This window comes from Loxodonta africana, chromosome 19, assembly GCF_030014295.1.
Source record: "Loxodonta africana isolate mLoxAfr1 chromosome 19, mLoxAfr1.hap2, whole genome shotgun sequence".
In the NCBI taxonomy this organism is placed as follows: Eukaryota; Metazoa; Chordata; class Mammalia; order Proboscidea; family Elephantidae; genus Loxodonta; species Loxodonta africana.
In genome coordinates, this window is record NC_087360.1 from 38,886,194 (window position 1) to 38,913,267 (window position 27,074).

The 27,074-nt window shown below is 37.2% G+C and overlaps 1 protein-coding gene across 1 annotated transcript; it reads left to right on the plus strand.

Annotated features, from left to right (window-relative positions):
* Positions 1–1,995: 1,995 nt before the first annotated feature.
* LOC111751306 (beta-defensin 109-like) lies at positions 1,996–26,847 on the plus strand. Its single transcript, XM_023551214.1, has 2 exons — positions 1,996–2,089; positions 26,616–26,847. The coding sequence occupies exons 1-2, from the start codon at positions 1,996–1,998 to the stop codon at positions 26,819–26,821; spliced, it is 300 nt and encodes a 99-aa protein (XP_023406982.1). The 3' UTR covers positions 26,822–26,847.
* Positions 26,848–27,074: the final 227 nt, after the last annotated feature.

Consider the following 27,074-nt stretch of genomic DNA (forward strand, 5'->3'; position numbering starts at 1 on the left):
AGCTAAATATTAGCTAGGTCTATAGGGCAAACTATAACACACATGAGGAATGTGCATTGTAGTTCAACATATACGAGACTAAATGGGAATACTAGCACAACAGCAAAGAGGAATAGGTAGGAAGGGACAGGAAAACTGAACAAATGGAAACAGAAAACCTGGGGGGGAGAAGGGGAGAGTGTTGACACATCGTGGGATTGGTGACCAATGCCACAAAACAGTATGCGTATTAGTTATTTAATGAGAGACTAATTAGCTCTGTAAACTTTCACCTAAAAAACCAAAAAACCAAACCCAGTGCCGTCGAGTCGATTCCAAATCATAACGACCCTATAGGACAGAGTAGAACTGCCCCATAGAGTTTCCAAGGAGTGGCTGGTGGATTCAAACTGCTGACCCTTTGGTTAGCAGCCGTGGCACTTAACCACTACGCCACCAGGGTTTTCAAACTTTCACCTAAAGCACAATAAAAATAAATAAATAAAATAAAATATAACTGAAAAGACCTGAAATACAATTGCAATAACTTTGTCATTCTTCCACCAGCACTCGTGAGAGATTTAAACATTTTTGCTACAAGATGGATGCATACATGCTCCAGTTACCTAGTGCTGCATAACACAATACCCCAGAATTTAGCTGCTTAAAACAATAAACATTTATTTTCTCACCATGTCTGTGGTGTGGCTTAGCTAAGTGTATCTGGTTCAGAACTTTCATGAGGTTGCCACAAGCTTTTGGCCAGGGCTGTGGCATCACCTGAAGATTATACAGGGCGCACCAAAGGGGGGCTGCAGAGTGGCACACGCAGGAGGAATTCTGCTTCCAAGCCCACTGATGTGATAATTGGCGGCCCCAGGTCCTTACTGGCTAATGGCTAGAGTGAACAGTACCTTGCCATATAGGGTTCTCCATAGGGCAGCTCATAAAAAAGGGCAGCTGATTTTCCTGTACGCAAGCTAGCAAGAGAGTGAGAGTGGAAAACAAAAAAAAAAAAGGTACAATATTTTTGTAACCTAATATCAGAAGTGACATCCCATCACTTCTGCTATGTTCTGCTCATTAGAAGCTAGTCAGTACATGCAGCCCACTCTCAAGAACATGACCACCAAAAGATGGAGATTGTTGGGAACCATCTTAGGAGTTGCCAACCATAATATTCAGTAGAGCAGATTTGTATTCAAAAGATATCGTTGGGGAAGAGTACAATTATTGTAGAGAATAGTCTGTAGAAATAGCAAAGGATACCTAAACTGGGGAAAAAACATACCAAAATCTTAGTTGTGACTGAATTTTAGTAGTAGAATTACAGGTAATTTTTTTTCCTACGTTTCTGCTTTCTACATTTTCTATAATAACAGGTTTTAATCAAATTGTAAATATTTTATTTATAAAAAGAAATAAAATCTTTAAAAAAACTATGAAATATAAAAAGAAGTTTAAATGTTCTTTCAACTTAACACTTTTATCAAGATAAATGATGATTTATCATTTATTAAAATGATAATTTATAACCCTCTAGTAAAAAAATTTTTTTTTAGTAGAAGTAGCAACTAAAACAACCACTATCTCTTTTGGATTCTTGTGTCCTTTACATATATTATTGTATGTACTCACTTAACTTTCTATTTCCCATTATCTAATTGTTGATTATTTGTTGCTGGAAACTAGTATATCCCTAGTCCCTACCACATTGCTTGATACACAATTCATGTACAAATTGTGATCAATGATTGGTGCATATGGGTATAGAAATAGCTTAGAACAGCTGCCAATTAGAAAACCCTGTCTGTGAGGAAAGGAAAGAATTAACCTCCTGCCTTTTCATCCATTGAGTTATCACCACATTTATGTACTTTTGTCCCTGGAGGTTTCCCGTGGGAGATTGAGCTATTCTCTTCTGGTTAGGCTCTAGTAACCAAAAGCAAACCACAGGCCAGGGAGTTTCATAAAAGGCCCTGAACCTGCCATGCTCAGAGACTGCAGGCTCCAACCATGTCGATGCTTCTTCTCTTGACTGACTCTTCGGCTATCCGACTCCATTTGCTTCTCTTCGCTCTCCTCCTCTTTTTGATTTTCTTGCCCTCAGGTAAGGTGAAGGCTGATTATAGTGGGTTCTGCTGCTTAGAAGGCTACACGGCAGGTCAGAAAAACTCCTAGAATCAGTCCTCAGAATTCAGAAATCCAATATCAACAATTTCATTTGTATTATAATGGGGCAGAATAGGGAAAAAAGACCATGCTCTCTCGGAGTTCCTTTACCATTACTCAAACTATCTATTGCAGTCACATCCTGCTTTATCCTCACTTTGCATCTTCAGATGCCTTGGTGAGACATGGAAGTTTATTTGCAGGTAGATCTGACAAGATTGCATAGCAACAGCATCTATCATTACTTCCAACTCACTAGGTCAGAAGAAGATGGAGAGAATCCTATCAGCATGAACTAGGGCTAGGTGAAAAAGACACAGTGTTTTGGGGAACCCAGTCATCTAGGCACTTGTCTTCTGAAGAAATCCAGAGCATTGAGGAATGATACACAACTCTCATTATTGGAAAAGTATGTCCATAGTTGTAAAAGTAGTATGAATGCATACTATTTACCTAAACTAGTCACTTTTGGAAATGAAAAGAAGCACTATTCTAACTGCGCCAGGACAACAGGCATAAACTTGAACTGTCCTAGCCAAACTGGCCACTGGGTCACCCTATATAAAGGCCATAGACCTGCAAGAAGGCTCCAGTTCCTAGGGAGGGATCACTGAGAAGATCAACTTGCTGTTCCACATTCTAGAAAGGAATTCTTATTTAAATAATAGTCACACAGAACAGGTACCAAAACATAAATCTAGTCCCATAAAATGAGGCAAATAGGCAATAAGGATAAAAAAATACTTTAGAATACTAACGTGGGAGCTCTAAAAGAAGAAAATGTTTGGGATTGACAAATGGAGACAATAATACAAAAGACAATTCTGCAAAATTATAAATATTTAGTGCTAAGAGGGTCATTAAGGTTCTGAGGTTCAAACTCATCATTTTCATAAGAGATAATTGAGTCAATAGAAGCACCTCACAGTTTAGGAGTCTATTCATACATCTGGAAACAACACGTCAGGCTTTCAGTGACTGATTATCAATTATGTAAAAAGAAAGTTTAAATAGTTTGTGGGACATGAAAGACTTGCTGACATGAATGGGACCAAGCATATCAGCAATATATATATTAAACAAAATAATCTTCATTTTTGCATCCTTGGACCTAGGACTCTTACTTTAGAGAATATATATGCATATATATAATGACATGTGTACAAGGTTAATCATCACATCGTCAGTAACAGCAAAAATTGGAGATCATCTGATTCACCAATAAAAATACAGTTAAGGAAATAATGGACTACCTATACACAATGAAATACTGACAGATTATAAGGTAGAATAACAATTCAGTAAGATAAGAAAAATGTATTAAATATAAGAACTGGAAATGAAAGTCCTTTGACTGCTCTTTTTTGCAGTTGATGTAAGAGGAATGAAACACTTTATCACAATCTTGATGAAAATCTCCTTTTTTTCTCATTATTGGCTATTATAAATAATGCTACTATAAAAATTCTTGCACATATATCCTGGTTCCTTTTGGTGTTGTTTTTGGAATGCAATTGATTCATCTGATATGAATCTTCAGCTTTACTGGGTGAGACTAAGCTATTTTCAACAGTTGTGATGAACAAGCTTAGAATAGCATCAACAGTATTTGAGAATGATGAGGATTAAAAATATACGTAAAATTAAAATGCTTGAGGACAAAAGCAAATTATTGGAAGGAGTTCAATGGTTATTACAAAAATCTAAAATCGTATTATGTAAGAGAGCAAATGTTTTGATTAATTTTAGACTTTGATATGTCACAGATATTTAATTCTGTGAAAACCATTAAAGTAATAGGAACAGAAAGTTTACTTTCCCAACTAATAGAAAGAAAAAATGAGATGTTTTAAAATGTCCAAGAAAAAGAGGAAAAAATGAATCAAATACCAGCTAAGGCAAATATGGAACAAAATATTGTTGTTCTTGCTGTTGTTGTGTGACTTTGAGTCAATTCTGACTCATGGTGACCCTACAAGACAGAGTAGAACTTTCCCATAGTGTTTCCTAGGCTGAAAACTTTACAGGGGAAGATCACCATATCTTCTCTTCCACAAAACAACTGGTGAGTTCAAACTGCTGAACTTTTGGTTACCAGCTGAGCACTTAATCATTGTGCCACCAGGGCTCCTTAGAAAACAAAAAAAGATAATAGAATTAAACTCAAGTACAGTAGTGGCTATATTAAATGTAAATAAATTAATTTTCTAATTCAAAGAAATGATGGTCAGAATTATTTTAAAAATAAAGCAACCCAGCTATATTGTACAAGTAACACATCTAAAATGTAAGCATTCAGAAAGGTTGAGTGTAAAACAATGGAAAAGATATCCCATGGGCATATTAATCATCAAAAAAAAAAAGAGTCTTGAAGGCAAAAACTTTCCTACAAATAAAGGCCATTTCATATTGCTCAAAGATCCAATCCAACAAAAATATACAATAATTTTTCACTTGTATGCACCAAATGATACAGCCTCATAAGCCAAAACATAAAACTACAGAACTCAGAGAGAAATTGAAAATATATGCCATAATAATGAGATATTTTAATACATTCTTCTCACTAATTAAAAAGTGAAACAGTCAAATAATACCTGTAAACACAAAGAAAATTTGAACAACATGATTAACAAACTTAGAACACCACACTCAACAACTAAAAAATTATTAATAAACGTAAAGCACCGCATCCAACTACAGGATACTCATTAAAAAAAAAAAAGTGCAGCCAAAACATTTATATAAAATGACCATATATGCAGTCTTAAAGCAAGTATCAAAATTTGAAGATTCACTTCTGACCAACATGTTGCCATAGACAGAAGCACCATGACCTCCCTCTACAGCAAAGACCCAAAAAACTAAGTAAAACAGAGACAAACGTCATTCCTGGAACCTGAAGTGTCAAATGAAGAGATAAAGAACTCAGGCAAACACCTAATGGAATAAGAAACAGAGTACAGAGAGTGAGGAAATATACGTGTGGAAGTTCCTTATCAGCTAACGCAGCATGGATTCCCCATCTTGGACTCCTGTCGGGTATCAGAGGACAGGGAACATGGGAAAGCAGCTTCACGGAGCTCCCAGCAGAAGACAGATCACCTGGTAACCAGTGATACATGCTTTCCCACCCCCCATTCTCTACCGCTGCTCTACTTCCAAGCTTCCCAGCTGACTGCAGTGGCTTAGCCAGCTGGCAAGTGTAGCATCCACGCAGCTTGGATTCACCCCATCCACATCACAGATCAGCAGACAGGGAGTATGGGAAGCAGTTTCATGAAGTTTCCAGCAGGAGAGAACCACCGGGTAATGAGTGATATACGCTTTCCTAACTCCCACCCTTCTCCTGCCCCCCGCAACCTTGGCCTCCTCTGCTTCCCGCCAGCCACAGTCTCTTGGCTGGGAGGCAACTGCTTCTGCCCCAGGCTGCTTGGATTCCTCCAGCTCACACAGGCCGGGCCTCTGAGCTGGTGTTGCCCCTTTCTGTTTCTTTTGGTTTCTTCTGTGCCTCCCACCACCTCACTCCTCTTTCTCTCAAACACCTGGCTCTGTGTGAAATCTTTGCTTCTTCTTGAAAGGCTGGGAAGCCCCATTCCACTGGGGAACCACTCCCCCAGCCTGTGACACCATGCTGGTGGGATCCCTGAGGCTTTTTTTTTTTTCTTTTTTGCTTGTTTTGATTTGTTCTATTTTGTTTGTTTTCTTTCTCTTTGCTCACTTGGTAGCGCCTTCTAGATGGACTGCACTGCATGGCTTAGGAGCCACTCCCCCAATCTGTGCAGCCACATAAGTGGGATCCCTGGGAGCATTTCTTATGTCTTTTTTTTCTCTTCTTCCCTTTCTGTCTTTCCTCATTTCTTATTTGTCTATAGTTACCTTCTTTTCCCATCTTCTGAATACTTGGTGCTGTGTGACATCTATACTCCCTCTATCCAGGCTATACTGCGCAGCCTGTGAGCCACTTCTTCAGTCTTTGCAGCCACACTGGTGGGACCCCTGGGGGCTTTTCTTTCTTTTTTTCCAAATTTTTATCTACTTATTTTTTTTTCTTTTTCCATCTTTTTTTTTCCTTTTTGCTTTTCTCCATTTCTTGAATTCTTACCTCTCCACTCCAACAGCAAGCTCCCTTAATGATTTTTTCCTTTGTTGTTTTTCACTCCTCTTTCTCTATCCTCCTTTCCATACCAATATTACGATCCACACATCACAACCTCCCCCCACTTTCCTGCCTACCTGCAGGGTGCACTGAACATCACACCCCGGAGCAGCACAGACAGAGCCTACCAGAACCTACTCAGTACTGATTCCTGGCCCTACCTGTTGGCCCTGACACGTGCCAAAAAAACCCATCCCAGCCCCTCCGCTTCAGCTGAACCTGCCGTGCTGCAACACAGCTGACTTACTCTCCCTGCCCACTGGACAAGGAGGCAAGAAGTATTGCAACTTCAGATGAGCAAACAACAAAGAATGCACAACTCACCTCCTCTGACATAATCAAATAAAACAAACAAGTCTACAATCAAGAAATTAAGAAAATAACTACTGAACGTCCTGAAGACAGCAGATAATATCAAAACATATTTTAAAAAGGACAAGATGGTTCCCGTAGGCATCTAAATTAAATACCAGGAGGCTTTCCAGTAGAAGAAAAAGCACTAGAACTACCTGACAGGGAATTCGAATCTGGAATATTCAGAGCTTTCCAAAAGTAGAAGCAAAAATCAGACAAAAATGAGGAAAAAATAGGCAAATTTATGGAAAAGGCAAATTCATGCAAAATACAGACCAAAAAATGGAAGAATTCAGGAAAAGAAAACACAATCAAAAGGTCAAAACGAATTCACAATTAGAAATCATACAAGAACAACCATTAGAAATTGAAAAGGTAAACAACAAGAATTCAGAAATGGACAGTATCATAGAAGGGCTGAGGAACAAATTTGAAATGATGGAAGACAGGATTAGCAAATTTGAAGAAAAACACTTGAATGCAACTCTGAGGAAAAACCAGAAAAAAGAATGAAGAAATACGAAATGCTGAGCATTATGTGGGATACAATCAAAAGCAAAAATTAACAAGTAACTGGAATTCTAGAACAGGGAGAGAAAATGGAAAACACAGAGAGGATCATTGAAGAATTGCTGACAGAGAACTTCCCTAATATCATGAACGATGAAAAGCTGACCATCCAAGAAGCTCAACAATCCTGATAAAGGATAGACCCCAAAAGAAAATCACCAAGGCATATCATCATCATACTAGCTAAAACCAAAGACAAAGAAAAAATCCTGACAGCAGCTCAAGAAAAAAAATAAGCCACATACAGAAGAGAAACAATAAGACTAAACTCTGATTATTCAGCAGAAACCATACAGGCAAGAAGGCAATGGGATGACATATATAAAACCTTGAAAGAAAAGAATTGCCAACTATGAATAATGTATCCTGCAAAATTCTCATTCAAATGTGATGGTGAAACTAGGACATTTCCAGAAAATCAGAAATTAAGGGAATATGAAAAAACCAAACCAAACTTACAAGCATTATTAAAGGGAGTACTTTGGTCTGACAACAGACATCAGACCACAGCCTGAATATAGGATGCAATCATGTACCAGCCAGATACCAACATAGGAAACGAAATCTCAAGGACTATCCAAAACCAAAATAACTGCAAAGGGAACCAGGGAGGTTAATCAATAAATGACAATAATACCAGAAAAATGAAAGAGGGAATAAACTGTGTAGGTATAGAATTTTCTAACGGAGAGAAAGGCAGGGCCATACCAAGTATAGATGGGTTGAAACTTAGAAAGATAAGCACAAATTTCAAGGTCACCACAAAGAAAGTTAACAAACATACTCATCAAAATAAAGAAGAAAAACATAGTCTCAATAAAAACAAAATCTGCAAAAATAAATGAAATGAAAAAGAAATCCACGAACAAAAGGAACTTTTCACAGGACAGTAAGAGGAACCAAGAAAACGTTAGCAGCACAAAAAAAGCACTACAAAATGACAGCAATAAACTCACACCTATCAATAATCATGCTGAATGTAAATGGCCTAAAGGCACCCATAAAGAGACACAGAGTGACAGAATGGATTAAAAAAAAAAAAAAAAAAACTTTTTCCATCAATATGCTGTCTACAAGAGACACACCTTAGAAACAAAGATGTAAATTTATTAAAAATCAAAGGATGGAAAAAAATACATCAAGCAAATAACTACCAAAAAAGAGCAGGAATGGCAATACTAACCTCAGCTAAAATAGACTTTAAAACACAATCCACCATAAAAGACAAAGAAGGGCACTATATAGTGATTAAAGGAACAATCTTTTATGAAGACTTAACCATAATGAACATCTACACACCCAATGACAGGGCTCCAAAATGAATAAAACAAACTCCAAAAGCACTGAAAAGAGACATTGACAGTTCCACAATAATATTAGGAGATTTCAGCATACCACTGTCAGTAAAGGACAGAACATCTAGAAAAAAACTCAACAAAGATACTGAACAGCTAAAGAGCATGATCAGCCAACTTGACCTCACAGACATATATAGAACACTCCACCCAACAGCTGTAAAGTACACATTCTTTTCCAACGCACATGGAACATTCTCCATGATAGACCACATCTTAGGCCACAGAGCAACCCCCAACAAAATCCAAAATATTGAGATGATACAAAGTATCTTCTCTGACCACAATGCCATCAAAGTAGAAATTAACAACAGGAAGACTAAGGGAAAAAATCAATTCCATGGAAACTGAATAACACCCTGCTTAAAAAACACTGGGGAATAGAATACATCAGAGGTGGAATCAAAACATTCCTAGAATTAAAAGGGAATGAAAACACATCATACCAAAAACCTTTGGGACACAGCAAAGGCAATCCTCAGAGGTCAACTTATAGCAATAGAAACACACATCAAAAAAGAAGAGACAAAACCAAAACATTAGCTACACAACCTGAACAAATAGAAAGAGAACAGCAAAAGAAGGCCACAGCCACCAGAAGAAAGGAAATAATAAAGATCAGAGCAGAAATATATGAAATAGAGAATAGAAAAACAATAGAATCAACAAAACTAAAAGTTGGTTCTTTGAAAGGATCAACAAAATCGACAAAGCACTGGCCAAACTGACAAAAGAAAAACAGGAGAGGTGGGAAATAACCCAAATAAGAAATGAAATGGGGGACATTACAGCAGACTAAACTGAAATAAAAAGGATCATAACGGTATTATAAAAAACAATACTCAAAAAAAATTGAAAACCTAGAGGACATGGACAAATTTCTAGAAACACATTACCTACCCAAACTAACACAAAATGATGTTGATCATCTGAACAGACCCATAACAGGAGTAGAAATTGGAAAAAAAAAAAAAAAAAAAAAAACTCCCAACCAAAAAAAAAAAAAAGCCCTGGTCCAGATGGCTTTACTGGTGAATTCTACCAAACATTCAGATAAGAGCTTACACCACTACTACTCAAAATATTTCAGAACATAGAAAGGGAAGTGATACTTCCAAATTCATTCTATGAAGCCAGCATAACCCTGATACGAAAACCAGGCAAAGACACCACACACACACACACAAATTACAGCGCAATACTGTTTTTTTATCTCTCATGAATACAGATGAAAAAGTTCTCAACAAAACTCTAGCCAATAGAATTCAGCATCATATAAAAAAAATGACCAAGTAGGAGTCATATCAAGTATGCAAGAATGGTTCAGCATTAGAAAATCAATCTATGTAATCCACCACATAAGTAAAAGGAAAGAATCACATGATCATCTCAATTGACTCTGAAAAGGCATTTGACAAAGTCCAACACCCATTCCTGATAAAAACTCTTAATAACATAGGTATAGAATGAAAATTTCTCAACATAATAAAGGCCATCTATGCAAAAACAACTGCCAACATCATTCTTAATGGAGAGAGGCTGAAAACATTCCCCTTCAGAACAGGAAGAAGACAAGGATGCCCTTTATCACCACTCATATTTAACATTGTGTTGGAAGTCCTAGCTAGACCAATAAGGCAAAAAACAGAAATAAAGGGCATCCAGATTGGTAATGAAGACGTTAAACTGTCCCTATTTGCAGATGATATGATACATAGAAAACCCAAAAAACTCCAGGAGAAAACTACAGCAACTAACAGAAAGATTCAGCAGAGTGGCAGGATACAACGTAAACATACAAAAATCAGCTGGATTCCTATACCCCAATAAAGATAACAATGAAAACAATACCATTTATAATAGCCCCTAAAAAAAATAAGATACTTGGGAATAAATTTAACCACTGATGTAAAAGATCTATACAAAGAAAACTACAAAATACTACTGCAAGAAACCAAAAGAGATCTACGTAAATGGAAAAACATACAATGCCCGTGGATAGGTAGACTTAACATTGTGAAAATGACAATTCTATCCAAAGCAATTTACAAATACAATGCAATCCCGATCCAAATACCAACAACATTCTTTAAAAAGATGAAAGAACTTATCATTAACTTTATATGGAAAGGGAAGAAGCCCTGAATAAATAAAGCACTATTGAAGAAGAATAAAGTAGGACTTGCACTACCTGACCTCGGAAACTACTATACAGCCTGATAGTGGTACAATGACAGATACATTGGCCAATGGAACAGAATTGAGAACTCAGATGTAAATCCATCCACCTATGGTCACCTGATCTTGGACAAACGTCCAAAGCCCATCAAATGGGGGAAAGATGGGGTTTTTTAATGGTCCATCTGCAAAAAAAAAAAAAAAAAGAAAGAAACAGTACCCATACCTCACACCATACACAAAAACTAACTCAAAATGGATCAAAGACCTAAATGTGAAGCCAAAAACCATGAAGTTCATAGAAAAAAAAAAATAGGATCAATGCTAAAGGCCCTAATAACATTGTATCTATTAACTGGATACAAACCACAACCAATAACACACAAGCTCCAGAGGGTAAGCTAGGTAACTGGGATCTTCTAAAAATTAATCACTATGTTCATCAAAAGACTTCACCAAAAGAGTAAAAAGAGAACCTAAAGACTGGGGAAAATTTTTTGGCTATTACAAATCAAACAAAGGTCTAATCTCTAAAATCTACAAGAAAATCCAACACCTCTGCAACAAAAAGGTAAATAGTCCAATTTAAAAAATGGGCAAAGGAAATGAGCAGACACTTCACCAAAGAAGGCATTCAAGCTGCCAACAGACACATGAGGAAATGCTTATGATCTCTAGCCATTGGAGACATGCAAGTCAAAACCACAAGGAGATACCATCTCACCCTGGAATTACTGGCATGAATCAATAAAACAGGAAATAACAAATGTTGGAGAGGCTGTGGGGAGATCAGAACTCTTATGCACTGCTGGTGGGAATGCAAAATGATACAACCATTTTGGAAAACAATGTGGCACTTTCTTAGAAAGCAAGACATAGAAATACCATACGACCCAGCAATCCCACTCCTAGGAATATATCCTTAGAGAAATGAGTCATCACAAGAATAGATATATGTACACCCATGTTCATCGCAGCATTGTTCACAATACCAAAAAGATGGAAACAACCTAGATGCCCATCAACAGATGAATGGAAAAACACACTGTGGTACATACACACAATGGAGTTCTACTCAACGATAAAGAAAAACGATGAATTTGTAAAGCATCTCACAACGTGGATGAATCTGCTGAGTGGAGTAAGTCAATCACAAAAGGACAAATATTGTATGAGACCGCTACTGTAAAAAGGAGCAATCTTTGATGGTTACGAGGGTGGAGTGAAGATGGAAAAACACTTAATTAGACAATATGAAAAAAAAGCAAACTTAGTGCCATCGAGTCGATTTCAACTCATAGTGACCCTATAGGACAGAGTAGAGCTGCCCCATAGAGTTTCCAAGGAGCACCTGGCTAATTCGAACTGCCGACCCTTTGGTTAGCAGCCATAGCCCTTAACCACTATGTCACCAGCGTTTCCTAATTAGACAACAGGTAAGTGGAAACACTGGGGAAGGGTAAGACATTACACAGTACTGGGGAAGCCAGCACGACCTATACAAGGCAAGGTCATGGTAGCTCCACAGACACATCCAAACTCCCTGAGGGACTGAATTGTTGTGCTGAGGGCTGTGGGGACAATGGTCTCCAGGGACATCTAGCTCAACTGGCATAACAGTTTTTAAAGAATATGTGTGAGGAAGAATGAAGAAAACTAAAGAAAAAGAGAGATTACTCCAAAGGGTTAACGGACCACATCTACCATGGCCTCCACTAGACTGAGTCCAGTAAAACTAGATGGTGCCCAGCTACCACCGCTGACTGCTCTGACAGGGATCACAAAAGAGGGTCCTGGACTGAGCTGAAGAAAAATGTACAGCAAAATTCTAACTCTAAAAGAAAGACCAGACTTGCCAACCTGGAGAAACCCTGAGAGTATGGCCCCGGGACATCCTTTCAGCTCAGTAATGGGGTCACTCCTGAGGTTCACCCTTCAGCTAAAGATTGAACAGGCCCATGTAACAAAACAAGGTTAAAGGGGGTACACCAGCCCTGGGGCAGTGACTGGAAGGCAGGAGGAAGAGGAACACAGGTAATAGGGAGCCCAGGGTTGAGAAGGAAGAATGTTGACATGTCATGGGGTTGTTAACTAATGTCCTAGAACAACATGTATACTGTTTGATGAGAAACTAGTTTGTTCTGTAAACCTTCATCTAAAGTACAATTAAAAAAAAAAAAAACAGCATTGCATACAATGTAATTAAGAGGGGTAACTGGAGACTGAATGTCTTCACTGACTAGAGTCAAGTCTCATATGAACTCAGAAGCTTCCTCTTCTTTGTACTTATAAAGAGGAGAAAATAAAATTTACAGAAAACTTCCAAAAAATTAAAAATAAATTGAAATCATTTAAAGTATTTTCTTTGAACCAAATTCATTTAAGCTAGATCACTAAAAAAAGATATTTGGAAATTAAAAGGTATACTTCTAAATTAGATATATGTCAGCAGACGTGTCAAAATATTAATTAGAAAAATGAATTCCACTAAAAAATCTAAACATCAAAACTTATAAGATAAAGGTGAATAAGTATTTAGAGAAAAATCAGTGACCTTAATATGGATAATGGAGCCCTGGTGGAGCATTGGTTAAGAGATTGGCTGCTAACCAAAAGGTCGGCAGCTTAAATCCACCAACCACTCCTTGGAAACGTTGTGGGGCCATTCTACTCTTTCCTAAAGGGCCTCTCCGAGTCAGAATCAACTCAATGGCAAGGGGTTAATACAGCTATTAGAAAAGATGAATGATAAATATTTAATGAATATTAAGCAACAATGTTGAGACTTTAGAAAAAAAACACTGTAATAAATCTAAAAAAATACAGGGAAAGAAATAATAAATACAAATGTATAAATCAGTGAAATTAATGAATGAAAAAATTCAAGAAAGTCAACAAAACAGAAAGTTGTCTTACTAAAACACTAATAAAATAGAAAAACAATAGAGAGAATTAAAAAATTATTTTGTCCTTTGAAAAGATCAATAAAATTGACAAATCTTTAGCTAGGTTGACAAAGAAAAGATGCAAATAACCAAAATAAAAAATGATAGAGGGGACATTACAACAGACCACATAAAAACAGATTTATGACAGAATATTATGAGCAACTGCATGGCAACAAACTGTATAAGCTAGATGAAACAAAAATTCTTAGAAGCACACAACCTATTCAAGCGGACTCAAGAGGAACTGGAAAGTCTCAAAAGACCCATAACAAATGAACAGATTGAAACAGTGATCAAAAACCTCCCCCACCCAAAAAAAAAGTCCTGGACCAGATGGCTTCACAGGAGATTTCGGCCACACATTTAGAGAATTCCACAAAATTCTGATGAATTCTACTAAACATTTAGAGAAGAATTGAAACCAATACCGTTTAATATCTTCAAACGACATAGAAGGAAGGAATACCCCCTAATTCATTACATGCAGAAAACATAACCCTGACACCCAAATCAGACAAACACACCACAAGAAAAGAAAACTACAGGCCAATACCTCTTATGAATACAGATGCAACAACCCTCAACAAAATACCAGCAAACAGAATCCAACAGCATATTGAAAGAGTCATAAACCAAGACTAAGTGGGAGTTATTCCAGGAAGGCAGGGATGATTCAACATTAGAAAATCAATCAACGTAATACATGACATGAGTAGAACAAAGGAAAAGAACCACACAATCATCTGTACGGATGTAGAAAAAACATTTGATAAAATCAAACACACTTTCCTGACGAAAGCCGTAAAGAAAACTGGAATAGAAGGAAAATTCCTCAATATGATATAGGGTGCATATGAAAAGATTACAGTCATCCCTACAACTTGAACAAATAGAAAGGCAGCAACAAAAGAATCCATCAGGCACCAGAAGAAAACAATAATAAAAATTAGAGCTGAACCAAATGAATTAGAGAACAGAAAAACAATTGAAAGAATTAACAAAGCCAAAAGCTGGTTCTTTGAAATAATTAACAAAATTGATAAACCATTGGCCAGACTGACTAAAGAAATACAGGAAACGAAACAAATAACCCAAATAAGAAACAAGGTGGGCCATATCACAGCAGACCCAACTGAAATTAAAAGAATCATATCAGATTATTAAGAAAAATTGTACTCTAACAAATTTGCAAACCTAAAAGAAATGGATGAATTCTTGGAAAAACACTACCTACCTAAACTAACACATTCAGAAGTAGAACAACTAAATAGACCCATAACAAAAAAAAGAGACTGAAACGGTAATCCAAAAACTCCCAACAAAAAAAAGGCCTGGCCCGGACGGCTTCACTGCAGAGTTCTACCAAACTTTCAGAGAAGAGTTAACACCACTACTACTAAAAGTATTTCAAAGCATAGAAAAGGATGGAATATTCCCTAACTCATTCTATGAAGCCACCGTGTCCCTGATACCAAAAACCAGGTAAAGACACCACAAAAAAAGGAAATTACAGACCTATATCCCTCATGAACATAGATGCAAAAATCCTCAACAAAATTCTAGCCAATAGAATTCAACAACATATCAAAAAAATAATCCACCACGACCAAGTGGGATTTATACCAGGTATGCAAGGCTGGTTTAATATTAGAAAAACCATTAATGTAATCCTTCATATACATAAAACAAAAGACAAAAACCACATGATCTTATCAATTGATGTAGAAAAGGCATTTGACAAAGTCCAACACCCATTCATGATAAAAACTGTCAGCAAATTAGGAATTGAAGGAAAAATCCTCAAAATAATAAAGGGCATCTATACAAAGCCAACAGCCAACATCACTCTAAATGGAGAGAGCCTGAAAGCATTTCACTTGAGAACGGGAACCAGACAAGGATGCCCTTTATCACCACTCTTATTCAACATTATGCTAGAAGTCCTAGCCAGAGCAATTAGGCTAGACAAAGAAATAAAGGGCATCCGGATTGGCAAGGAAGAAGTAAAATTATCTCTATTTGCAGATGACATGATCTTATACACAGAAAACCCTAAGGAATCCTCCAGAAAACTACTGAAACTAATAGAAGAGTTTGGCAGAGTCTCAGGTTATAAGATAAACATACAAAAATCACTTGGATTCCTCTATATCAACAAAAAGAACATCGAAGAGGAAATCACCAAATCAATACCATTCACAGTAGCCCCCAAGAAGATAAAATACTTAGGAATAAATCTTACCAAAGATGTAAAAGACCTATACAAAGAAAACTACAAAGTACTAGTGCAAGAAACTAAAAGGGACCTACATAAGTGGAAAAAACATACTTGCTCACGGATAGGAAGACTTAACATAGTAAAAATGTCTGTTCTACCGAAAGCCATCTATACATACAATGCACTTCCGATCCAAATTCCAAGAACATTTTTTAATGTGATGGAGAAACAAATCACCAACTTCATATGGAAGGGAAAGAGGCTCCGGATAAGTAAAGCATTACTGAAAAAGAAGAAGAAAGTGGGAGACCTCACTCTATCTGATTTTAGAACCTATTATACAGCCACAGTAGTCAAAACAGCCTGGTAATGGTACAACAACAGGCACATAGACCAATGGAACAGAATTGAGAACCCAGATATAAATCCATCCACATATGAGCAGCTGATATTTGACAAAGGCCCAGTGTCAGTTAATTGGGGAAAAGATAGTCTTTTTAACAAATGGTGCTGCCATAACTGGATATCCATTTGCAAAAATATGAAACAGGACCCATACCTCACACCATGCACAAAAACTAACTCCAAGTGGATCAAAGACCTAAATATAAAGACTAAAAGGATAAAGATCATGGAAGAAAAAATAGGGACAACGTTAGGAGCCCTAATACAAGGCATAAACAGAATACAAAACATTACTAAAAAGGACGATGAGAAACCAGATAACTGGGAGCTCCTAAAAATCAAACACCTATGCTCATCTAAAGAGTTCAACGAAAGAGCAAAAAGACCACCTACAGATTGGGAAAACATTTTCAGCTATGACATCTCCGACCAGAGCCTGATCTCTAAAATCTGTATGATTCTGTTAAAACTCAACCACAAAAAGACAAACAACCCAATCAAAAAGTGGGCAAAGGATATGAACACGCACTTCACTAAAGAAGATATTCAGGCAGCTAACAGATACATGAGAAAATGCTCTCGATCACTAGCCATTAGAGAAATGCAAATTAAAACTACGATGAGATTCCATCTCACTCCAACAAGTGGTAAAAAGGCTGGCATTAATCCAAAAAACACAAAATAATAAATGTTGGAGAGGCTGCGGAGAGATTGGAACTCTTATACACTGCTGGTGGGAATGTAAAATGGTACAACCACTTTGGAAATCTATCTGGCATTTTCTTAAACAGTTAGAAATAGAACTACCATACAACCCAGAAATCCCACTCCTCGGAATATACCCTAGAGACATAAGGGCCTTTACACGAACAGATATATGCACACCCATGTTTATTGCAGCACTGTTTACAATAGCAAAAAGCTGGAAGCAACCAAGGTGTCCATCAACAGATGAATGGCTAAATAAATTATGGTATATTCACACAATGGAATACTATGCATCGATAAAGAACAATGAGGAATCTGTGAAACATTTCATAACATGGAGGAACCTGGAAAGCATTATGCTGAGTGAAATTAGTCAGATGCAAAAAGATAAATATTGTATAAGACCACTATTATAAGATCTTGAGAAATAGTATAAACTGAGAAGAACACATTCTTTTGTGGTTATGAGAGGGGGGAGGGAGGGAGGTTGGGAGAGGGTTATTTACTGATTAGTTAGTAGATAAGAACTACTTTAGGTGAAGGGAAGGACAATACTCAATACAGGGAAGGTCAGCTCAACTGGACTGGACCAAAAGCAAAGAAGTTTCCGGGATAAACTGAATGCTTCGAAGGTCAGCAGAGCAAGGGCAGGGGTTTGGGGACTAGGGCTTAAGGGGACTTCTATGTCAATTGGCAAAATAAATTCTGTTATGAAAACATTCTGCATCCCACTTTGAAGTGTGGCATCTGCGGCCATCTAAGATACATCAATTGGTCTCAACCCGCCTGGGTCAAAGGAGAATGAAGAACACCAAGGTCACACGATAACTATGAGCCCAAGAGACAGAAAGAGCCACATGAACCAGAGACTTACATCATCCTGAGACCAGAAGAACTAGATGGTGTCCGGCCACAACTGATGACTGCCCAGACAGGGAGCACAACAGAGAACCCCTGAGGGAGCAGGAGATCAGTGGGATGCAGACCCCAAACTCTCATAAAAAGACCAGACTTAATGGTCTGACTGAGACTAGAAGAATCCCGGCGGTCATGGTCCCCAAACCTTCTGTTGGCCCAGGACAGGAACCATTCCTGAAGACAACTCATCAGACATGGAAGGGACTGGACAATGGGTTGGAGAGAGATACTGATGAAGAGTGAGCTACTTGTATCAGGTGGACACTTGAGACTGTGTTGGCATCTCCTGTCTGGAGGGGAGATGGGAGGGTAGAGAGGGTTAGAAACTGATAAAATGGTCACAAAAGGAAAGACTGGAAGCAGCGAGCAGGCTGACTCATTAGGGTGAGAGTTAATGGGAGTATGTAGTAAGGTATATGTAAGCTTATATGTGACAGACTGACTTGATTTGTAAACTTTCACTGAAAGCACAATAAAAATTATTTTTAAAAAAGATTACAGTCAGCCTTATACTTAATGGAGAAAGACTGAGAACTTTCCCTTTGAAACTGGGAACAAGACAAGGGTGCCCACTCTCACCACTTTTATTCAATATTGTATTAGAATTCCTAGCCAGAGCAATAAGACAAGAAAAATAAATAAAATTTATTCAAATGGAAAATAAGTAAAATTTTCACTATTTGCAGGTTATATGATCCTATATATAGGAAATCCAAAAGAGTCCACAAGAAAACTTTACAGCTAATAGATGTATTTAGTAAAGTTGCAGGGTACAAGATGAACAAACAAAAATTAGTTGGGTTCCTACACACTAGCAATGGGAAATCTGAAAGGGGAATTTGGGAAACAATTCCATTTACAATAGCATCTAGGAGAATAAAATACCTATGAATAAATCTAACCAGGAACGTAAAGGACTTATACAATGAAAACTAAACTGCTGAAAGAGATTGAAGAAGACTCAAATAAATGGAAAGATGTTCCATGTTCATAGATTGGAAGACAATATTGTTAAGATGTCAGTACTATGCAAAGCAATCTACAGATTCAGTGCAATTCCAATCAAAATTCCAACATCCTTCTTTACAGAATAGAAAAAACAATCCTGTACTTTATCAGTAATGGCAAGAGGCTCTGAATAGCTAAAACAATGTTGAAAGAGAAGAACAAAGGAGGACTCACACTTCCTAATACTGATATAACAATAGACACATAGACCAATGAAATAGACTCGAGAGTCCAGAAATAAACCCACACATCTTTGGTCAACTGATTTTTGACAGGGGTGCTAAGTCCATTCAATGGCGAAAGAAGAGTCTCTTCAATAAATGGTGCTGGCAAAATTAAATTTCCACATGCAGAAAAATGAAACAGGATCCATTCCTTATACCATACACAAAAACAAATTCAAAATGGATTAAGGGCCTGAATGATCAAACTGAAATCATAAAATTCTTAAAAGAAAATTCAGAGGCAAAGCTGTCAGGGCTAGCTTTTAACAAATGGATTAGCAAATATAATAACAAGAGCACAAAGAGCATAAGACAAAATAAATAAATGGGATCTTATAAAAATTAAAAACATTTTTTCATCCAGCGACTTTACAAAAAAAACGAAAAGACAAGCTATCAACTGGGAGAATATCTCCAGAAACCATGCATCAGACAAGAATCTATCAAGCAAAATACATATAAAACCTCGAAAACTTAACAACAAAAAGACAGATAACAAAATTATATAATAGGCAAGGGACCTGAGTATACATTTGACCACAGAGGCCATTTAAATGGCCTCCAAACACATGAAAAGATGCTCAGACTTATTAACCATCAAAAATCAAAACCAAACCCATTGCCATTGAGTAGATTCTGACTCATAGCAACAGAATAGAACTGCCCCCATAGGGTTTTCAAGGAGCGAATGGTGGTTGTGAACTGCAGATCTTTTGGTTAGCAGCTGAGCTCTTAACCACTGTGCAACCAGGGCTACTATTAGCCATCAGAGAGATGCAAATCAAAATCACAATGAGATACCATTTCACTCCCACTAGGACGGCTAAGATTTAAAAAAAAAAAAAAAAAAAAAACTGAAAGCAAGTGTTGGCAAGGATGTGGGGAAATTGGAACTCTTATCCATCATTGGTGGGAATGCAAAATGGTACAGCTGTTGTGGGAGATAATGTGGTGGTTCCTCAGAAAACTAAAAATAGAACTACCATATGGCCCAGCAATTCCACTACTATGTGTATACCCTACAGACTTAAAAATAGAGACTCGGAGACTTAAACACTAATATTCATTGCAGCATTATTCACAATAGCCAAAAGGCGGAAACAACTTAAATGTCCGTCAATGGGTGAATGGATAATCAATATGTGGTACATACATGCAATGGAATATTACTCAGCCAGCAACAGAAATGAAGTTTTGATACATGTTACAATATGGATGGAGCTAGAAGACATTATGCTGAGTGAAATAAGTCAACCACAAAAGGACAAATACTGCATGACCTCACTTATACAAAAATACAAGAAAAGGCAAATGTATAGAGATGAAAGTTTGTTAGTGGTTACTAGGGGCAGGAGGGAGAAAAAAAGGGGGTTAATGGTGATGGAAATATCACATTGTTTAAGGATAGAGTTGCGCAGTTGATGTTGTAATTGCTGTCAATAAGTTGTACACCTGCTAAAAGTTGACTTGGCAAAAGTGTGATAATTTACAACAATGACAAAAGTGTGTGGAGTGGGGGGAGGAAACAGTAGCTGCTGAGGCTGCTTAGGTACAACCAAAAACCTCACGGGATTTGGTTTTTTGGAGGTTTAGGATTGTGATTTCATGGGCCATCCCAGTTAATTGGCTTAATAACATATTTAGTGCTTCTGTTGTACCTCCTAGTTCATTGTGTAGTGCCTGCGGTCTTAAAAGCTTGCAAGGACCCATCCAAAGCACAACAATTTGTCTCCATTTGCCTGCAGTGACAGAAGATTAAGGATTGTCAGAAATAAAAGGAAGATATCACATGTGTGGCTTATTGCCTCCATGAACAACAGCTTCCTTTGCCATGAGACCAGAAGACTGGATGGTGTCTGGCTACCATTACTGAACATTTCGATCAAAGTTTCTATAGAAGAATCCTGCTCATAAGGGGGAAATTCAGAACAGAATTTCAAATTCACATAGACTCCAGACTTCCTGGAGCCATGAAGTTTGGATGAACCCCTGAAACTATTTCCCTAAAACAATGTTTAAACCTTAAACCAAAAATATTCCCTGAAGTCTTCTTAAAACCAAACAATAGCTTAGCTTAACTAGTAAAAATAGTCTGCCTTGAGCATTATATTCTTTTAAGAACTACCCGTATGGGATCAAATTAACAACAGCAACTTAAAAGATTATATAAGAACCTTAGGGGACAGTAAATTTATGTTAATGAGAAGGAACAACTCAGAAAAGGAGAGTGAGAGTGGTTGCCCAACTTGAAGAATATAATCAATGTCACTAAATGGTACACGTAGAGACTGTTGAACTGGTGTATGTTTTGCTGTGTATATCCTCAAAACAACAAAATATGTAAATTTTTTAAAAGACTAATACAATTTATAAATACCTGGTGACATTGATTGTGAAAAGATGAAAACAGGCCTAAAATAACCATCTGAGGGATGAATTGGTTAACATCACAACAGATGCTCCAGAGAATCAGGGAGGTAAAAGGATATTACAGATTTATGCAATAGATTTCATCTCCTCTTATGTACTCAGGAATCTCTCTGCAACAGTCTTCCTCCCTCAATTGTATTGACTTCCTTTTTTCCACTGGATTATAACCACAAGCACACAAACATTCCTTTGCCAGCTCTCACCACATTTCTTTGCTCCATTTTGCAGCAAAACACTTTACAATGGTTGCCCATACTGTTTGTCTCCGATTCCTCTCTTCTCATTCTCTCTTGTGCATAGATCAAGAGGCAGTTGTTTAAACAGAACAAAGGGATACTGCGTGGTTTAAAGTCAAGAAAGTGTGTGTCAGTGTTGTATCCTTTCACCATACTTATCCAATCTGTACACTGAGCAAATAATTCAAGTAGCTGCACTATGTGAAGAAGAACAGGCATCAGGATTGGAGAAACACTCATTAACAACCTGCAGTATGCAGATGACACAACCTTGCTTGCTGAAAGTAAAGAGAACTTGAAGCATTTACTGATGAAAATCAAAGACTACAGCCTTCAGAATGGATTCCACTTCAACATAAAGAAAACAAAAATCCTCACAACTGGACCAAAAAGCAGCATCATGATAAACAGAGAAAAGATTGAAATTGTCAAGGATTTCATTTTACTTGGATCTGCAAACAACACCCGTGGAAGCAGCAGTCAAGAAATCAAAAGACATATTGAATTAGGCAAATCTGCTGCAAAAGATCTGTTTATAGCTTAAAAATCAAAGATGTCACCTTGAAGACTAAGGTGCTCCTGAATCAAGCCATGGTGTTTTCAACTGCTTCATATGCAGGCAAAAGCTGGAAGACTGAAGAAGAATTGAAGCCTTTGAATTACGATGTTGGCGAAGAATATTGAATATATCGTGAATTGCCAAAAGAATGAACAAATCTGTCCTGGAAGAAGTACAGCCAGAATGCTTCTTAGAAGCAAAGATGGTGAGACTACATCTCACATACTTTGGACATGTTATCAGGTGGGATCAGTCCCTGGAGAAGGACATCGTGCTTGGTAAAGTAGAGGGTCAGCAAAAAAGAGGAAAACCCTCAATGAGATGGATTGACACAGTGGCTGCAAAAATGGGCTCAAGTGTAACAATGATTGTGAGAATGGCAGTGTTTTGTTCTGTTGTACATAGGGTCACTGTGAGTCAGAACTGACTCGGCAGCACCTAAGAGCAAAAACAACATTTTCTCTTATCCTGGTCAGGCATTTCTCCCTTCCCTTGCATCCAGCAACTGAAACTGCTTTTGTCACAGACACAATAATCTCATTTCTCACTTGGCCTATCATTACCATATGACACAGATGACCACTCCTTTCTTAATATACTTTCTTCATTTGGTTTCCAAGATAGCACATTCACTTTATTCTCAGCCAACATCACTGAAGGTGCTTCCTCAGTTTCCTATGAGGGTTCTCCAAAATCTCTTCATACTGTAGAGCCCCAGGACTGTTTCCAGTCCTCTTCTCTGCCTCCATCCACTCCTTGATGATAAATTGAATTCCTGATTTTCCTACAAATCTCCCCTGCGTACAGTTTTCCCCTATCACAGAGTAAGTAAGGAACAGTGTGCCAGTGGAGCTTCTCTTTCCTTTCCAACACTGCACAAAAACTCAGCAGGACTCCACACTTGCATTTCAGGAGGTTCTCTCTCAGGACTCCTTGTCCAACTTCATACAGCAATTACTCCACACTCAATAAAAGGCCATAGTGTCTACAGATTTTTTCTCAGCTTTCCTGCCTGTCCTTGCCTGCCCAAACATCAGGTCTCCTCAGACTCCTCTACTTGTGAACTTCTGCTTAGAGGGAGGGGGTGGAGGTTCTCCCAGCTTTCCCAAACTACCTCCAGTGGTAGACTGTTACTACCTAGCACTCAGCATAAGACTTTGCAGTTCTCCTCTCCTGGCCTCACATTTCAGTAACTCCTGCATGCCAGTCCTTCAGAAGGGTCACACTTAGTTCTTTTGCTCTCCTCCCTAACTTTCTCATAAACACTTACCCAAACCCAGTGCCGTCGAGTCGATTCCGACTCATAGCGACCCTATAGGACAGAGTAGAACTGCCCCATAGAGTTTCCAAGTAGCGCATGGCGGATAAAGTCACTTATATCTGGAAATCCCGGTGATTCTTAACAGTAACAAAAGCAGATCTCACTCATTTGTTCAAAGTTCAGCTGTTTTCTTATCTCCAACATAAGCAGCTTTCTCCTCTTGCTGTTCACCCAAGAATGAATGCATTCATGGGTCCTACTCTAGTAGTAGGACCTCATCACTTTGGATTTTAATTAATTAGGTTTCTTTGAGACCTCAGCTCTCTAAAGGGCTTTAAAAAAATCTATGATCTATAGATTATCCAGCTTATTCTTTTTGTTAGGACGAGAGCAATTTCTTTCATAAATTCTTACATCCTAACAGAGATCACTACTTGTGTTTTTTCTAACCCCACATGTTAAAGGTATTATTATTACCATCAGTTTAATCGGTACTTCATCATGATTTTGACATGAACTTCTGGGTTACATTCATTCTCCCTGATGAATATTTAGAATTTTATTCACCACAGATTTTTTGTTGTTTTATTTATGTGTTGGATTATATTTATTGTTTTTCTGATGTTGAACCATCCCTACATACCTGGTATGAATCTCGCTTGGTCATGATGAATTATTTTTTTGATATGCTGTTGGCTTTGCCACAGATTTTTGGAGGAAAATCATTTCAGTTTTTATCTGACAATTACTTAATGTCATCCTTATTCTTGACATGTGGGATTATTGTGTACCCAAATCTATATTGACAGTTATTTTCTCTAAATATCTGATGATATTGGTGCACTTTTTTTTTTTTTGGCTTTCATTTTTGCTGTTGAAGAGTGCTGTCATAATCAGCCTAATTGTTACTCCATCCTAAGTTGTCTGTCCTTTTCTTCTCAATGATTTTGTGATCTGCTGTTTGTTTTTAATGTTTTACAAAACAGAAGGGAAACGGTGAAGAAGAGGAGAAAAAGCAGTAGGTTCAAATCATGGCTTTTCTTCTTAGGACTGATGGCAATCTTCTTTTCCTTCTGCTTTTTATGGGATTGAAGCTAATACTTTACTATGAAATGCTTTGCCAGTTGTCGTGTTCAGACAAAATTTTCATTTTTTAAGGCAATAGTCTTCATATTTTTAAAAAAGTGTTTATTAGATGTAAATGTTGATTTTCTTTTCAGTTCTCTCCTTTCAAATGCATGTTTAAATAATGATTCAATTGAGTGTATCGTATGTATATATCGTTCTACTACAGTAAACAGGAACACCATCACCAAGTTTTAATCGAAAGATATTTTCCTACCATTCCTAGATAGGAATGGCCTCAATAAGCAGGTGAAAACAAAAGTTATGGGATGACACTAAAAAATATTACCTTAATAAGTTTCACTCATTATTAAATGGAACTTAATATCATCTCTTGGATGATAAACCCTTAACATTATGTAAAATATCAATTTAGAGGCATGAAAAAATTGAAGTCATTACCTGCCCTATTCCTAACTCTTGCTTAAGTTAGCTCTTCCATTGACAGTCATTTTATTTTGAAGATTGCAGCCTGAATCATCAGTTTTACCAAAGAGCATTTCCCATTGAATTAACTTTATTAAAATATATATCATATAGAGGAAATAATGGTCTAGTTGCAATGACCAATTTTTAACTTTCCAATACCCTTTATCCTTTTAGATACAAATTGAAGAATCAGGTAGAATGTCCATACATTTACTTTTTCTTCTGACTAAGATACTGTATGACTGAGATACTGTTGACCACTGAGGTAGGTAAATTAGACCTAAGCGTGAAGCGAAAAAGTCATTTCTGCTTCTTTCTGATCTGATTACAACATGGAGAAATTGAAAGACTGAAATATTAACTTAAGTGCTCTTCAGTGAGTACTCACAAAGTCACATGTTCCTGAAACCTTCACCTTTTCCCTTCATCTAAATGAAGAGGGGGAAAGAAGAGATGAAAAAAAGTAAAACACTAAACATTTTTAAAGAAGAACCTTAAAGGAGCTAAGGTAAGGCAATTGCAAGATTTGAAAGCTTACCATGGCCTGTAAGTCATACAAGATATTGATCCAATCTCTCACCTCGTTATCTCACCTTATTTCTTATCAAGATATTCCTTTTCAAATATGTTACATCCATACAGGTCTTCTTTCTGTTCTTCAAACAAACTAAGTAAGGGACCTTACTCTTGCCCTTCTACATGCCTATAATGCTCTCACTCAAAGATTTGATTGTCTATCATTCTCTTCATTCAGGCCTCAGCTCAAATGTTATGTCCTCATAAAATCTTTATCAATTCCATTGTCCAGACTATATCTAGCCTATTATTGTATTATTTTGTTCTAAGCACTTGCCACTTTTGGAAATTATTAATTTATTTTTCTGCAGTCATATTTTATTCACTGCATATAGATTCTGTGAGAGTAATGAACACATATACTATTTTCACTGTTCTATTACAGGTACAAAGAAAAAGGTCTTGCAAATAGAAGACGCAAGAAATATTTGTTGAAGATGCATATAAAGAATTAAAGTAATGAAGAAATTAATACATTTGGGACACATATTTTGTCCATCCCTTTGTCGTTTCATTTTGATTTTTATCCAAGTATTTTTGAAGTCTTAATTAGTAATGCCAAGAATTTATAGGAAAGAGAGAGAAGGATTTGTTATCTACTACTTGAGTTAATAGGTAAACAAGAAAGAGAGTGAACCTGGGGGTCAGAGTGACAGTGCACTTGAATAGATCTTTTGTCCAGTTTCGAGAAATGCTCCACCTAGAAATGCTCATAGCTGAACTCTCCTCTTCTGACATTTGAGAGATATTATGGTTTTAACACCTATTCATGGCCTAATTACCTCACTGACTCTCTTCTACAGTAAGAAGTGGTGTGGGTGCTTCTGAAAACCATTGTCTCAATCTGTCTGGCACTTGCAGAAGAGACATCTGCAGATCAGTTGAGGATGAAATTGGATCCTGCCGAAGAAGGTGGAAATGCTGTAGAATCTGGTGGATTCTGGTACCAGTTCCAACGCCACTTGTCATCTCAGACTATCAAGAACCACTTAAGCACAGATTGAAATGAAACCAGGAAAAGTATTGAAAGGAAAGTTCTTTGCATCTAGCAAAGTTAGAATATCCTTATTAAATACTACCACCTTTATAACCAACTTCTATTTCCCCTTGTTAATAAAAATAAATACTAGCTTCAAATCTCCCAGCTGCTATTTGTTGTTATTCATTTCCGATCAATATCTTTAAAAATGAAAGCATCCATCTATGTAAAAAGGATTTTTTAATTGTCACAGAATGACGAAAAGATTAACAAAGAAAATTGT